Source organism: Pipistrellus hanaki (genome assembly GCF_964339955.1).
Source record: "Pipistrellus hanaki genome assembly, chromosome: 2".
NCBI classification, from domain to species: Eukaryota; Metazoa; Chordata; class Mammalia; order Chiroptera; family Vespertilionidae; genus Pipistrellus; species Pipistrellus hanaki.
In genome coordinates this window covers 172604388-172620791 of record NC_140504.1, presented here as the reverse complement: position 1 = coordinate 172620791, position 16404 = coordinate 172604388, and the positions used below count along the sequence as shown (strand labels likewise).

General features: G+C 48.7%; 1 protein-coding gene across 1 annotated transcript; it reads right to left on the bottom strand.

Moving 5' to 3' along the window:
• Nucleotides 1–12: 12 nt before the first annotated feature.
• Nucleotides 13–15228, bottom strand: LOC311615913 (small ribosomal subunit protein uS15m-like; the record flags this gene model as incomplete). The annotated part of the gene is given in 3 exon segments (XM_084871310.1): nucleotides 13–618; nucleotides 621–812; nucleotides 15177–15228. Coding segments are annotated over 3 exon segments (813 nt in total). The 3' UTR covers nucleotides 13–49.
• Between the last annotated feature and the right edge of the window lie 1176 nt (nucleotides 15229–16404).

Genomic DNA, 16404 nt, shown 5'->3' with positions numbered 1-16404 from the left:
TTTTTATTATTTTATTTTATTTTATTTATTTTTTAAACTTGAACAAAAGTTATTGGTTTTCCTTGATTGCCTCTGGTTCAGCTTGGGAAGAGCTTATTGGGTTCGTCTGGCGTTGTTTCTGGGCAGCTGCTGTTGCTTTTAAGGCCCTTTTTTGCTTCTTTGGCTTTTGAGCCTCCTGATAAACCCGAATGCACAAAGCCTTCTTGGCCACCCAGCGGCGGTGGGCTCTTCGGTAGTACATGGGGGGGGGGGTGGGGTGGGGGAAGATGGTACTCAATGCCCAGGTCCTTGCACCCAGGTCCTTGCACGTCTTCTCAAAGACTTCGTAGTTGGTCTTAGGGAGGTTTTTGAGCATCTTTTGCCTCTGGTCAATGCTCATCATCAGATAGCGCTTGAGAGCTGTGTCCTTTCGATGTTTCTGCATGTGTTCTTCATAGTTGCGGATCTTGACAGTCAAGGCAACAATTCGAGCCTCCAGGGAGCTGGTGTCCTCGGGGTTTGCCACAACCTTGTTCATCAATTGTTCTTTCTTGACTTTTAGCTTCTCCTTCTGATTCCCCATTTCCAAAGACAAGAGTCTTTTCACGACATCATCAACCTTGTCAATTCCAGGGACCTCTGGTAATCTTTGAGGAGCGTGGAAGGGGGCGGGTCGGGAGGAGACCGCGGGGAGGGGGGGAGGAGCCGGGGGTCGGAAGGAAGCCGGGCGCACCCTCCCCCTCGCAGCCCGAGGACTGGGACCTGAGTCCGGAAGGCACTCAGTACCCTCCGCACCTCCCTCAGCACGGTGGCGTTTGACCAGCAGGCGGCGCCTGGGGGATATATATTTTAAAGGAAACTAGCAATACATATGTGCATGGGGGAAGTAGAAAGAAAGAAGTTAGAAAGACTTTGAAGTTTTCTTTTCAACCTTCACATGTCAAATGATGGAATTGCCATTAACTGAGTTGAGGAAAACTGTGAGAGGAGCAAGTTTATAGTGGATTAGAAATTTGCTTTTAGAAACTGTTAATATTAATATTCCTATTAGATGTTCACATGAATATAGTTATCAAGAAGGCAATGGGATAGATGAATTAAGAGATTTAGAGTGGAGATATATTTCAGATTTATCAGCAAACACTAATATTTAAAACCTAGGTTGTACCCAAATTCAGATCCTGCTAACTCTCAGAGTATTGCATACTGCCTATAACCTGAGTAATAATGTCATAATATTATTTTTCTCATCCATTTGAGCCTGAGTCCTGTTCATGGCTTTATGTGGTGTGTGTGTGTGTGTGTGTGTGTGTGTTATTGATTTCAGAGAGGAAAGGAGAGGGAGAGATAGAAACCAGTGATGAGAGAGAATAATTGATTAGCTGCCTCCTACACGGGTTCTACTGGGATTCCAGCCCACCACCGGGGCATATGTCCTGACTGGGAATCGAACCATGACCTCCTGGTTCATAGGTCAATGCTCAACAATTGAGCAAATTGGGCTGGCTACATGGTGCTATTTTAACCCAAACAGATAGCTATCTGTATTTTCATTATCAGTGCAATATCTCAGATATTGAAATTCTGATCCAAGATTTTGGGATTCTCTATGAAAAACTAAAACCTGGCAATTTTCAATGCTGCACATTATGCTCTTTCTGCAATCTAAAAGTGTTAATACACGAGTTGGTTTTCTCTCAAATGTGGCCTGAAGAGCACCTATTGTGTGCTTGGTGGCCTGTTAAACTCTTCCTCTTCCTCTACACAATGGGATTCCTGTTACCCTTGTGAAAGAAAAGAGCCACATGCTGACCTGACAAGCTCAGGGAAGGCCTGTGGCAGTCTTGCAAACCCAGAGACCTAAGATAACCACAAAAGATGGTTTGAAAATTAAATATCTAACAGGTTATAGTAGGTAGTCATGTCCCAGATATTTCACCTGACAAAGATCAACTTTGATCTTTTACTGAGCCCCTCTGCCTTCCTGCATCTGAGATAACATATCTGTGAGATGTCTGAGTAACTTGTAACTTCCTTTTTACCCCGGACCCCTCAGGGCACAACAAATGGCCTGGAGACATTCCCTCATTGTTATTGTTATCAAGCTAATTGTCCTGTATCCATCTCTGTAAAAGAAGCTCATGTCCATCATTTAACCTTTTACCCTATCCCAGAGGTTTCCCCTTCGCTTTATCCCACCTCCCTAATCTATCACCAATGAATTTCGTGTAACTAACCTACGTCCCTTTCCTTTGATTGCAATGTATAAATATAGAAATGTAATCTGCCATTCTCTGGAGCATTATCTCAATCCGTTGAGGCTCTGCTTCCCAGCATATGTCGACCGTAAGGCTCAAATAAACTCACAAAGATTCTTTGCAGGTTTCGATGTTGTTTTTTTCGTTAACACCCTGATCAGAATAGATGCACACCTCCACACGCCCATGTACATCCTCCTTAGCATCCTGTCTCTACTGGATCTCAGCTATGCCCACCACCACCGTGCCCCAGAAGTTGGACAATTCTGTAAGCAAGAATAAAACCATCCCCTGTGTTGGGGGTGTGGTCCAGATGATGTTTTCCTGACCTTGCACATCACTAAGACCTGGATTTTTGCGCCTGTGGCCTATGATAGATATGTTGCTATCTAGTATCCACTTCACTATAGGGTTAAGAGGAACCATCTCCTGTGTGTTCTTCTGGCAGTCATTGTCTCACCTGTGCCCTTTTCTGCACAGTCTTTGCAATGACTCTGCCACCACTGCAGTCCCAACATCAAAGTGGGAAATGTTTCAGGTAATTAAGAAAAACCCACCCAAGAGTGGAAACTCGGCTCCTCTGGGGAAAATATTGGATTTTGGTAGAGAGGTGGAGGGAACATGAAATTGAGAGGGCAGGGCGGGGCAAGGATGAGCTCCCAACTCTGCCCCGCAGGGCGGAGTTATCCCTAGCCCTCAAAACCCCTGGACTGGGAGAAATTCGCTCTCTTCCGCCATGCTGCCGGCATGAGTTGGGGGGCCCATGCTAGCATGGAGAAGGCTCTTTTGTTTATTGCATTGGACTCGGTTCCCTGGTGGTCCTTGGGGATCACGAAGTCTGGGCGTAACAAAATCAAGTAAAAAGATTTGGGATATGCCTTCATTTTAGGAAACAGGATTTCAGACACAAATTCCTAAGGAGATGTAGCTCAGTCAATAGTGCCCTCTTGTGGACATTCTGAGAACAGCACCCTAGTAAGAAATAAGTTGCAATAAAGCCCTCTAGTGGGTGTTATGAGAACAGCACCCTCTTGTTAAATTCAGCAAGTCTGAAAACTCTATTGAGAGACCTGGAGGGCAATTGCTTGGGAGGCTCTCACAGGCCACTGGTGCAGGCATTACTGGTTAACGACTGGGCGGAGGGACAGGTGCTCTGAATAAGGTGGTGGGAGGAGCAGTGAGACACACAGGAAGAAGCCGAGTTCTGCCTGGCTGGGAGGAGGACAGGGTGGAAGTTCCTGCAGGAGGGGGCTTTCTGGGCCTGGGAGGATGTGTAGAAGCTCCCGGGTAGAGAAGGCAGAAAGCAGAGAGATGAACGTGAGTGAGACAGCCTGAGCGTGTCTGGGGACCACGGAGCGGTTCCATGAGGCTGGATGTGTGGGGTGAGGGCCCAGGCGAGAGGCTGCACAGGGGCACTGGGCCCAGATGGCAAAGGGCTCAGAGTGCGTGGCCTGGGGGTTAAAGTGGCTCCAGTGGGTGGGAGTGTCTATGCCCGTCTGCATGGCAGCATCTCCCGAGGGACTTTATAAACACAGGTTCTGTGGCTCCACCAGCAATATTCTGAGTGGAAGGTCTCAGGTGGGACCAGGAATCTATACTATTTAAAGCTCCCCAGGAAATGGGAACCCTGGCATGGGGAGAGGGTGTCTCTAAGCAGAGAAAGGCCCCATTGGAATACCCACCCCAGACCTCCAGGATCTAAGCAAGAGCTTGAGAAGGTGAGGATGAGGTGATGAGCTCTCTGTTTCTGAACTCAAGCCTCTTAACACTCTCCCAGGGCATCCCACACTCTGATGGCCACATTTGTCACCAGGTCTGGCTCCATCCATCCATCCATCCATCTATCTATCCATCCATCCACCCATCCATCCACCCATCCTTCCATTCATCCTTCCATCCATCCTTTCATCCATCCATCCATCCATCCATCCATCCTTCCTTTCATCCATCCATCCATCCATCCATCCATCATCTTGTTATTCATGCAACAAGCAGTTTTTGAGCTCTCCCACCATGCGCCTGTCATGGGGTTAGGTCCTGGAGTACAATGATGAATAAAACAGACACTCTATACCCCTCACAAAGCTTTTTGTCAGTTCTGGCTCTCTCAGCTGGCTGAGCATGGAGTGCTTTGTCATCAGGAATATGGCTAAATAAAAGAAAGCTAGGACAGGGAACTCACCAGGGGCTTTAGACAGTGGTAGTGAGAGGGCCCACTGGTCCAGCCTCCAGGCCAGGAGGGTCCTAGTGCCCAGGGTAGGCATGAACTGTGCAGCTACTTTCCCCCCTTCAAACCCCACTTCCACCCCACACACACACACAAAGAATGCAACAGGCTTGGGCATCATCTTGATCATCATCTTCTCCGTCCAGCCCAGAGGATGCTTGGGGGCTTTCACAGGCCACTGGTGCAGGCATTCCTGGTTAACGACTGGGCAGAGTGACAGGTGCTCCGAATAAGGTGGTGGGAGGAGCAGTGAGACACACAGGAAGGAGCCGAGCTCTGCCTGGCTGGGAGGAGGACAGGGTGGAAGTTCCTGCAGGAGGGGGCTTTCTGGGCCTGGGAGGTTGTGTAGAAGCTCCCCAGGCAGAGAAGGCAGAAGGTGGAGAGATGAACGTGAGTGAGACAGCCTGAGCGTGTCTGGGGACCACGGAGCGGTTCCATGAGGCTGGATGTGTGGGGTGAGGGCCCAGGCGAGAGGCTGCACAGGGGCACTGGGCCCAGATGGCAGAGGGTTCAGAGTGCGTGGCCTGGGGGTTAAAGTGGCTCCAGTGGGTGGGAGTGTCTATGCCCGTCTGCATGGCAGCATCTCCCGAGGGACTTTATAAACACAGGTTCTGTGGCTCCACCAGCAATATTCTGAGTGGTAGGTCTCAGGTGGGACCAGGAATCTATACTATTTAAAGCTCCCCAGGAAATGGGAACCCCGGCATGGGGAGAGGCTGTCTCTTAGCAGAGAAAGGCCCCATTGGAATACCCACCCTGGACCTCCAGGATCTGAGCAAGAGCTTGAGAAGGTGAGGAGGGCATGTGAGAGTCCCCTGACTCTGATCCCCACCTCCCACCCTCTCCAGGAGAGTCCCACGCTCAAAATGCCACATTCACAGCCAGCAAGTTACTTATCAAGTGACATCTTTACATTACGGCCGGCCATTGAAGACATGACAGCACAGTCTGCCCAGAGGTCTGTCCGGGGAAGCTCAGGCAGGACAGCTCTCTTCGTGGTGCCCACAGTCGGCAACAACACCACGCTCACAGGTGAGCGGATAGAGGCACACAATGGGCACCGCGCACAGCAAAAGGAATGAGCTGTTGATGCAACAACAGGATGGATGGGGAACGAGCTGGATGAAAGAAGCCAGAGCAAAGAATAAACAAAGGGAAGCGTTCGTAATGTGCAGGGCTCCATTTCTGTGACGTTCTAGGAAACGCAAACTAATCTGCGGTGCCAGGAGCAGAGCCATGGCTGCGTGGGGTGGAGGGCGGGGGAGATAAGAGGGAGGGGTTGATGGAGGGGAATAAGCGACTTCTGGGGGTGAGAGATACCCGTCTTATCTTGGCGGTGGTGCTGGTTCCCAGTGTGTGTATATGTGTCAAACCGTCCAATAGCATCATTTAAACGTGTGCTGTTTACCGTGTGTCCATCACCCCCCAATGAGCTGCTCACAGCCCCGGTGCCAGCTCCGCGCAGCCGCGCGGTGTGGTCCTCGCCCAGCACCTCGCCATGTCCTCCTGCGAATGCCAGGGCCCCTCGGAGGTTGCCGTGCACGCGGCGCTGTCTGCTCAGTGCTGTGAGGGATTTTCACTTAACCTCACCAGGCCGTGTGAGGCGGTGCTGTTGTTATTGTCTGTTTTACATTCGAGGAAACCGAAGCTCAGAGAGGCTAAGTCACTTTCCCCAGGAAATGTCACCTGACTGAGCCCCAGCCCCAGCATTCACCCCTCAAGCAAACGCTGGTAGGACCTGTTCTTATGATTATACAAACATTGCCATATTTATGGAAAACAAAACTTCAATAGCGTTCAGTCCATCTCTGTAAATCCTGAAAGTCCTAACACATCTAATGATTTTTATTTTCCATACTTTTTTTTTTAAATCCATATGAAGGAAGTATTTTTACCGCGGTAATAAAAAATATACATAAAAATGTGTGCCCCTCCCCCACCTTACATCTTCACATGTGCCTTATTGTCTTCTCTGTAAAAAACAAACAAACAAACAAAAAGAACAGCTTTCAGATAGGTGGTTTTTCTGTTTCCAGGCAAAGTCCTGAAAAGTGGGGGCAGGGCACAAAGTGTAAAGTTTTCCTCCTTATCCTGATTTTTAAAAAATAAAATAAAAATACAATTCACTGTCTGATGAAAGACTGGAACTCTTATCTGGACCCTGGAGTCCTGGGGTATTTGTCAATTTTTACCACCAAGCACCCCTTTCCCCATGGCTCTAGGGAGTAGCTCATTCCTCAACACCAAGAATATGTTCTGGTGGAAGGAAGGAAGGAAGGAAGAAAGGAAGGAAGGAAGGAAGGAAGGAAGGAAGGAAGGGAGGGAGGGAGGGAGGGAGGGAGGGAGGGAGGGAGGGAGGGAGGGAGGGAGGGAGGAAGGAAGGAAGGAAGGAAAAAAAGAAGGAAGGAGGGAAGGGTTGGTTCTGATAGTTCTTTTAAAAATTTTTTATTTTTCCATTTTAGAGAGAGAAACATCAGTTTGTGGTTCCACTTACGTATGCATTCACTGGCTGCTTCTTGGATGTGCCCTGACCAGGATGGAACCCACATCCTTGGCACATTAGGACGATGCTCTATCCAATTGAGCCACCCAGCCAGGGCACAGCCTCTTCTGTTGAAAAGCCTGTCCTCTCCTATTGAATTAACTTGGCCCCTTTATAAAAATTAATTGATTCTATAGGTGTGGGTCTATTTCTGGACTCTTTTATATTCTCCTGATTTATGTCTATCCTTACACCAATACTCAAGGACTTCGGTTTTATATTAAATCGTGACATCAGATAGTGTAATCCTCAAACTTTGTTCTTCCTTCACGAAATTGTTTCCGTTATTTTAGGAACTTGGCATTTTCACGTAAATCTTGGAATAAGCTTGTTAAATTCTGCAAAAATATTCTGCATGGGTCTTGATTGAGGTTTTATTGAACCTACAAGTCAATTTGAGGAGTGACATCTTAATAGTATTGAGTCTTCCCATCCATGAACATGCTATACATTTCTATTTTAAAATTTCTCTCAATAATGTCTCTTTTCCAGTGTACAGATTACCTTGGCTTTTAAAATATATTCACAAGTTATTTGTTGCACCTTCCTTGTACAGGTAGAGACTAATTCCCCTCCTGCTGAGAATGGGCTGCACTTAGTTCCTTGACTCGCTGTAGCAGGTAGAACAAAGCAAATTGACTGTGTGGGACCTCAGAGACTGGGTCGTAGTCAGCACTGTGGCTTTCTCTCCTGGCTCATTCCCTGTGGGAGAAGCCAGCTGCCACACTAGGAGCAGTCCTATGGAGAGTCCCATGTGATGAAGAACTGAGGCCTCCTGCTAACAGCCACAGCAAGCCTTCAGATGACTGCAGCCGTGGCTAGCATCTGGGATCCAACCTCATGAGAGACCTTGAGCCAGAAGCACCCAGCCAGGCTGCTCATGAATTCCTGGTCCATAGTGAATGTTTGTTGTTTTAAACCACTAAGTTTGGGATAATTTGTTACGCAGCAATAGATAACTAGTACACACATCTTGCATCTATTTTGTTGAATGTATCCCTAAGTATGTAATGTTTCTTTGATGAAGTTTTGAAAAGTGTTTTTGGAATTTCCGTGTCCAGTTGTTTATTTGCAATATATAGAAATATAATTGGATTCAGAATATTGGCTGTATCCTGGGACCCCCTGGGGTCTGATAGGCAGAGAAACGTGTGCTGCAGTCCAATGGAGGAAGGCAGGGCCAAGGAGCAGGTGGCAACTGTGACCCAGACAAGGCTGTGGGTGGCAGGGGTCCCATCACCCAGAGTCAGGCTTTAGGGCTTAGTGACTGAGGGGTCTCAGTCCAGTGGGAGTGGGAGGTAGCATGCCTGCTGGGACCAAGTACCGCTTGGCAGGGGAAGCACTAACGTGGGAAAATATATTGATATTTTGCCTCTCTATGAACTTGAGCTCTCCAGCCCAGAGATTTCTCACCTGCTAGATGCCTGGATTGGAGTGCATGATTTCTCTGGGCCTTTCAGCTCTGACTGTAAATGAGTAGAGAAGAGGGTGAGAGGACTTGGAAGGGAAGAGGGAGAAATGAGAGACACAGAGGCAGGGGCCTGGCTGAGTTGGAGCCAGACCAATAAACCTGGATCGGTTTTCTCTGTCTGCCGTAGCAAATTGCCACACCCTGGGTAGCTTAAAGCAATAGAAATCGTGTCCTCTCAGGGTTTTGTAGTTTGGAATTCTGAAAGCATTCTGGGGAAGAATCTTTTCCTTGCCTCTTCCGGTTTCTGGTGGCTGCAGGTGTTCCTGGCTTGTGGCTACTAGTCAGTCCAATCCCTGACTCCATCTTCACACATACGCATGTCTTCTCCACCTACACATGTCTCCTCTCTCTGTCTGTCCCTCTGCCTCTCTCTTATAAGAACACTGTGCTCTGGTTGCTCAGTTGGCTGAGTGTTGTCCTGTGCACTGAAGGATCCCCAGTTTGATTATCATCGGTCAGGGCACATAGCCAGATTTCAGGATAGATCCCCCTTCAGGACGAGTGCAGGAGGCAATCCCTAGATGTTTCTCTCTCATGTTGATGTCTCTCTCTCTCTCTCTCTCTCTCTCTCTCTCTCTCTCTCTCTCTCTCTCTCTTTCTCTCCGTCTCCCTTCCTCTCTCTCAAAGATCAATTTTTTAAAAAAAGAAAAAGATTGGACCTCAAAGGGAGGGTGGGGATAAAAGGGAGAGATCAACCAAAGGACTTATGTGCACACATATGAGCCTAACCAATGGTCAAGGACAATAGGGGGGTGGGGGCATGAGTGGGGGGGGGGGATTGGAATGGGGGTTGAGGACAAATATGTGATACCGGTACCTTAATCAATAAAGAAATTAATTAGGAAAAAAAAAGAAAGAGAAAGAGTACTTGTGCTGGCGTTTGGGCCCACCTGGACAACTCAGGATATGCTCCTCTTCTCAAGTTCCTTAACTTAATCTCATGTTTTGCCATAAAAGGTAGCACTCATAGGCTCCAGGGGTTGGACATGGATATCTTTTGGGACACCCCTTTCAGTTTACTACAGCCCCCGCCACTACCCTCCTTTCAATGGCCTCTGATCTGCGAGGGAAGGAGCAGCAGGCCAGGATTCCTCCTTGGTCCTCCTGGGAGTAGAGGGGAAACAGGAGGCTTTTGAGAGAGAGAACAATTATGCCTCCTACTTATTTAGATACTGTTTTAGCTTGGGCTGCCGTAACCAAATCCCACAGGCCAGGTGGCTTAAACAACAGATGTGCATTTTCTCACAGTTCTGGAGGCTAGAACTCTGAGATTGAAACTGATTTTGACTATATTTAGCTTTATATCTTCAGCAGCCCCTAAGGCAGCAGAAGACATTGCCTGGACCTGACTAATGATCACAAGGTACAGACCCCTGGCAGGCTAAAGATGACATGCTGACCTAAGTTATGTTTCAGCAACTGAGCCCAAGGTGGAATGACCCTCTGGCTACTTTTCCATGAGACAAGACAGAGGGACTTCAGAACGGACTGTACTCAAGATCTGAAGAAATGATTTATTACCCTTACTCACCTCAGACCAATCAGCTAGAGACAACACAACCCTAAAGCCTTCACCCTCGGTGACTTGGGACCTTTGCCCTATATTGCTGTGTCTAATGTGCCATCAGAGAGTTTGGGCTTTTGAGCATTAGCTTCTGATCTCCTAGATGGCACCATTCTATGTAATAAAAGGCTAATATGCAAATAGATTAAATGGTAGAACTGGAACTGGAACAACCAAACAGGTGGTCACTATAACATGCTCTAACCACCAGGGGCATGTGCTGTCATCAGGGCGAGCCCCTGGTGGTTACTAAAAATACTTTGCTCTCAAGTGCCACTGTCCTGCCCAGCACTTACACCACTACCATTGCCGACCCTGCTCGCACCCCAGTGAGTGCCAGAGCTGCTGCTCACACCTGATGGTGGTGCCTGGCACCCAGTCCTGATCACTCAGTGCCATCAGCATGTGAGAGCGGCCGCAGTGGGAGGGCCTCACAGAGGCATGGAGGATGACCTGAACCTGCCCCTGTGCCTACTGCATCCTCACAGCCCACATTTCCTTTCAAGGTGCACAAATTCATGCACAGGGCACCTTGTTCATAATATAATAGCCAATATTTCTCCACTGCACTTCTTGGTGTTGGGCTCTGCTAGTTTGGCTCTTTTTGTTTGATAACAAATTCAAGATGCTAGGGTTGTCCATTTCTGGTGAGAGTCCTTTTCTTGACTTATAGACCTGCCTTCTTGCTGTGTTTCCATATGGCCTTTCCTCTGTGTATAGGAGTCGGGGTAGCTCGCTCATGAGTTGCCTTATAAGGACACGAATCCTTTCAGATCAGGACCCCATCTTTATGGCCTTACTTCCTTAGCGGCCCCATCTCCAAATACAGTCACGCAAGGATCAGCGCTTCCACATATAAATTTGGGTGGAGGGACATAAACATTCAATCCATAACAGATTCTTTTGCTTATGTTCTTATTGAATCATCTCTATATTATCAGGTAAGGATTAACATCCCTACATTCCCAGTGAGAAAACAAGCTCATAGAAGAGGTAATCGCCCAAGTAACTCACTTACCAGAGTCAGGGGTCAAAGCCAGGTCAGTCTGGCTCTGACGTCCAAGCTAAATGCACTGCCCCCGGCTCTACTGGGAACTCCCCAGCTAAGCTTCTGGCTGGAACCTGCACAGGCTGCTCTCACTGCCGCTGCCTTCCACGTGCACTCAGACTGCACAGCCTCTCACAGCAGCGCCCCATCTCCAGCCCCCATGGCTCCCAGGTGTCTTTGGAAGGCAGTGACCCGAAGGAGAAAGGCAGGGGCTCTGGAGTTGGTCTTCCCTGTGTGTACACTGGCTTGAGCCATGCAAGGGGGGAGGATGGTCTGAGGAGAGTGACCTGGGAGGGGCCCTGGAGGAAGCCCTTGTCTGCAGTGAGCCAGGAGACTCTAGATGGGGTGCGAGCAGGACAGCCTCCATGAGTGATCTCTGCAGTCTGTTCCATCATCTCAGTTTCCTCATCTGGTGGCAATGGGTGTTCAGTCCATCTGTGAGATATGTTCCAGTCCTGAATTTCTATGACATAAAATGCTGACAAAAGCCCTCATGTTCGCACAGCCCTAGAGGGAGCCAAAAAATATTAATACTTTTCCTCCCACCTTCTATGTTCTTCTGGCTGGCTAATGACCAAATTAACAGAGATAGAGTAACAGGAGACAATAAAAATTTAATACATGTGCATGGGGAAGTCACATAGACATATTAATTCATGAAAATACCAAAGACAGTGAGGCAGCATTGGGTGTGTAAGACATTTTGGGGAAAAGAAGAAAAGGGGGCGGGAGACAGGGTATTAGATTTCAGAAGGATATGGGTGATTCGCAGGTCACTGAGGAAGAGCGGCAGGCAGGCGGGCGTGGCAGGAAAATCCTTGCTAGGGAACTCGGAAACAACGAGGCACAGGGGGTGTCTAGCTAACAGGCCCCTGCCTGAGGCTCCCTTGTCCACCATACTTAGTTCACATTAGGCTGGGGCAGTTTCCCAAGATCTCCTTCCTCAAGCAGATTAATGGGGGAAGGTCAACGGTTCTGAGTCATTTATTTCTTAATAAACATTGAAAAAATCCATATCCCAGAAACCAGCTTCAGGGTGGCAGACTTTTGGTTAACACCTTTCTGATTAACCAAATGCTCTCACTCATCACTTAACCATCCAGTGAACATTTCCTTCCAGGCCATGTGCTGGACCATGTGCTGGGCAATCCTGGGCAATAGAGGACACAGAGAGGAGGGAGACCCAGTTCCGGCTCTCAGAGGCCTGCAAGTGCAGGTATAGAGGCAGACATAAGGGAGGAGTGGGTGAGAGTGTGACAGGCGAAGGAAGATCCTGGGCTCTGAGGGAGCGGGATGTGGAGGGAGGAGTAGTGACCCTGTTAATGGGTGAGGTGCCCTCTGTGTCCCCGCCTGTTGATGGTGGAAGTGGGCTTCTTGGGGTACAGCAGGAACAAGAATTTCCTGAGCGCCGCACGCTCCCCCCCTCCCCAGGATGAGGTATCCGGGGAAAGCTGTATTGATGACGTAACATGAAGGGAGCTCCCCTCCATGGTCTCATCGCCCTCCATTCTGCCATAGATTCCCATCTTGTCTGTAGCAGAGCTAGAATTAAAGCCACTGCCTGGAGTCTTTGCTCCATATCACAGCACAGTCCCGTCCTGCACTTGGCTAGCTTACCTGTGTTCCCAGCTGCAGTCCATTGTGTGTGGGGTCTGCATGGAGTTTCTATGGCCACGTGGCATGCCAGTGTGGGTGATGGAGCAAGTGAGTGCAAGGAAGCAGGAGTGAAGCCAGAGGATCAAGAGAGAGAGAACTCTTTTCTTTTCTTTTTTTCTTTTTTTCTTTTTTTAATTTTATTGATTTTCCACAGAGAGGAAGGGAGAGGGATAGAGAGCTAGAAATGTTGATGAGAGAGAAACATCAACCAGCTGCCTCCTGCACACCCCATACCTGGGTACATGCCCTTGACTGGAATCAAACCTAGGACCTTTCAGTCCATAGACTGACGCTCTATCCACTGGGCCAAACTGGTTTTGGCGAGAGATAACTCTTTGTTTCAGGTTATAACCAGGAGCTTAATCAATTAAGCCTTCAGATTTCACATGCTGGCAGTGGCTCTGCCATGCTGGCCAATGATCTTTGTTCCCTAGGCTGGACTGACAGGCAAGCACCTTCCCTACATCACCCCAACTTCACTGAGCATGCGCCCATCTTCCCCTTGGTTGGACCCCTTTCCCCCGTGATTTGCAGAAAAGGGACAGGTGGCTCCTTGAGAAGCGTGAAATTGCTGCTTCCTGGTGAAGCTGCCCAGAGGAGCATGCTTACAACGTCTGGCCTCTCCTTTGCCTTCTTCCCATTATTAATATTAACTAGCTAGTTAGGATGGTAACAACCCACATCCAGTAAAGCAAAGAAGGCAGTTTTGTCTGCACTTTATATAAGGAAACTTAGGCTGAGCCAGAAAGAATGACCTAAGGCCACATAACCAGAAAGTGGCCGGCCTGCCTGCATCCCCTTGTCTTCTGGAGAACACTGGGATGGAGGGAGGAAGACATCTGAGCCAGATACTGAAGACGCCTGTGAAGAGTTTTCAGTCTGGTGGGAAGGTGGACATCACTACTCCGCTCTCAGGAATGTTCACCGAGCACAGTGTGGTCACCTGGTGGCTGTGTCACAGGGTGTCCTGGCCCCTTCCTGGGGAGCTGCAGCCTGCTGGGGTGGAGGATGCACACCAGGGTCAGAGCAGTGACAATCCCCAAGAAGTCTCAGCCTGGGCAAGCAGAGGGTTTCAACCCACATGAATGCGTGGCCTTGAACAGCCATTCATTCATTCATTCATTCATCTATCCATCCATCCATCCATCCACCCATCCATCCATCCACCCACCCACTTGTGTGGTTTTCATTCAGTCGCCTTACAGTACTGAGAGCCATGTGTGTACCCAGCCTGTATTTACTGGGGGAGCCTTCCCTTTCTCTCCAAACACCAGTCCTGAGTCCTCAGCTCGTGGGGCTGCAGCCCTGGGTCTGATCTGTGTGTGTAATGACTGCTGCTCAGTGGCCGGGACAGTCCCAGGGCAGGGACCTGGCTCACTCCTCCGTGGCTGAGCTAGAGGAGGCTGCACAGGCTCTCTGGTGCCTCGCAGCTTCTCTTCGCTGCCCCCAGCACTCCCTTTCCAGGAACGGGTGCTCTGGGCCCAGTTGCACGGGCAGAGGTTGTGTGAGCACAAAGAACACACTCCCTAGGTCTACTGGTCAGCCCCAAAGCAGAAGTTAGGATCGGAGGGGCCCAGGTCACAGGGATTGTCTCTGTTCCCCACTGTACTGATGAGAAAACTGAGGCAGCTGATACCCTCACACACACACACCTCCCCTGACAACATAGCTCCTAGTTCTGCCAAGGCCTGAGCAGCTATCCTGGGTGGTCCTCTGGTCTCACATTTGGATGCTCTGATGGGGAATGGAGGCCTCTCTGGAATGGGCTGCTGGTAGGTGTGATGGGGGAAGGGCAGCTGCTCCCATTCTGAGGACATTCCCTCCCAAAGAGCCTTTGATCTCTAGTGAGCCTGGCCCCAATCTCCCAGTTCTGCTCCAGGATTGCCCTGCATGAAGGACAAAGAGGGGGGTGTGTGTGTGTGTGTGTGTGTGTGTGTGTGTGTGAGTGATGTGTAGGGGTAGGCTGTGGGGGAGTGAACAGGCTGGATAATATCAAAGGATCCTTCCAGGGTACATTCTCCAGCCCTCCTTGACAATGGGATAGGGTGGGTTTGTCTCTCTCTCTCTCTTTTTTTAAAAAAAATATATTTTTATTGATTTCAGAGAGGATGGGAGGGGGAGGAAGAGAGATAGAAACATCAATGATGAGAATCATTGATGGGCTGCCTCCTGCACACTCCCTACCGGGGATTGAGCCCACAACCCAGGCATGTGTCCTTGACTGGAATCAAACCTGGGACCCTTCAGTCCGCAGGCTGCTGCTCTATCCACTGAACCAAACCAGCTAGGGCAGGTTTATTTCTTGAATGGTTCCTGGGGGCACACACTGACCAGTGAAGTGTGAAATTAGGTGGGGACACGGGTCTGTGGGACCACACACACACATACACACACACACACACACACACACACACACGCTCTGCATGGGTACCTGTGTGTTTGGAGGGGATTGTGAGCACCATGAGGACCTGGGTACATTCCATGGTGCCACTAAGGATGCTTCCAGAGTCTTTGACCTTTCCCAAATGGCCACCAGCAACATCAACCCCTCTTCTGTTGATGTGGACAGAACTATCTTGCATCAAGAGCCACTTGGAGACCAGTCTGTTCAAGTGGTCCCAAGCAGAAATGAACTGTGCACAAGAAAGTTCTACAGATCAAATTCTGCTTAGAGGCTAGAGGCCTGGGGCATGGTGTTCATCCTCAATCTGGGGGTGGGGTGGGGTTGGGACATGCATGAGTACAGGGGATCACTGCCCTGGCCTCTCCTGTACAACACAGGGCATGCATTTCACAGCTCCATGCTCCCAGCCCTAGCCATGGCCTTCTTCCACAGAACACCCAAGGAAGGCCCTTCGTCATCTCTCCATAGACATCATTCTGCACAATGGAGCCCCACTGCCCTCTCAGGCCCTGAATAATTAAGTAATTATTAATTCCAGTGGGTTATATATAAAAGAAAAACAAGTTGCAGAATATACCCAGTACAATACAATTTATATAACGCTCACTTTCAAAATTTAGATAAAATGATAAAGAAGCAAAAGTATAAGGAAAAATATAAAAGATTCCAATAGGAATTCTAGGACAAAAACTAGAAATAACTGATAAAAATAGGAAGATAATTGCTGGAGCTGGCAAGGTCTTAAGTTTTCAGATCCAAAGAACCCTGTCTGCCATCCAGATGATGGGGAGTGGGGAAGGGGGTGGAGATTCAAACATGTCTTCATATAATTTCAGAATTATAAAAAAGAGAAAATCCTTATATGCTTCCAGTTGTGGGGAAGACAAGAGATTATCTGCAAACAAACAAACAAACAAACAAGCACACACAAAAACAAGAAACAGAATTAGCATTAGACTCTATCCAGAACACAGGATTCCAAAAAAATTGAAGACATTTGAGAGCACAGACATGAATTGCACATAAGAATGTTCTTGCATGCCGAAACTGGTTTGGCTCAGTGGATAGAGCATCAGCCTGCAGACTGAAAGGTCCCAGGTTCTATTCCGGTCAAGGGCATGTACCTTGGTTGCGGGCACATCCCCAGGAGGGGGTGTGCAAGAGGCAGCTGATCGATGATTATCTCTCATCCATGTTTCTAATTCTCTATCCCTCTCTCTTCCTCTCTGTAAAAATCAATAAAATATATTATTTA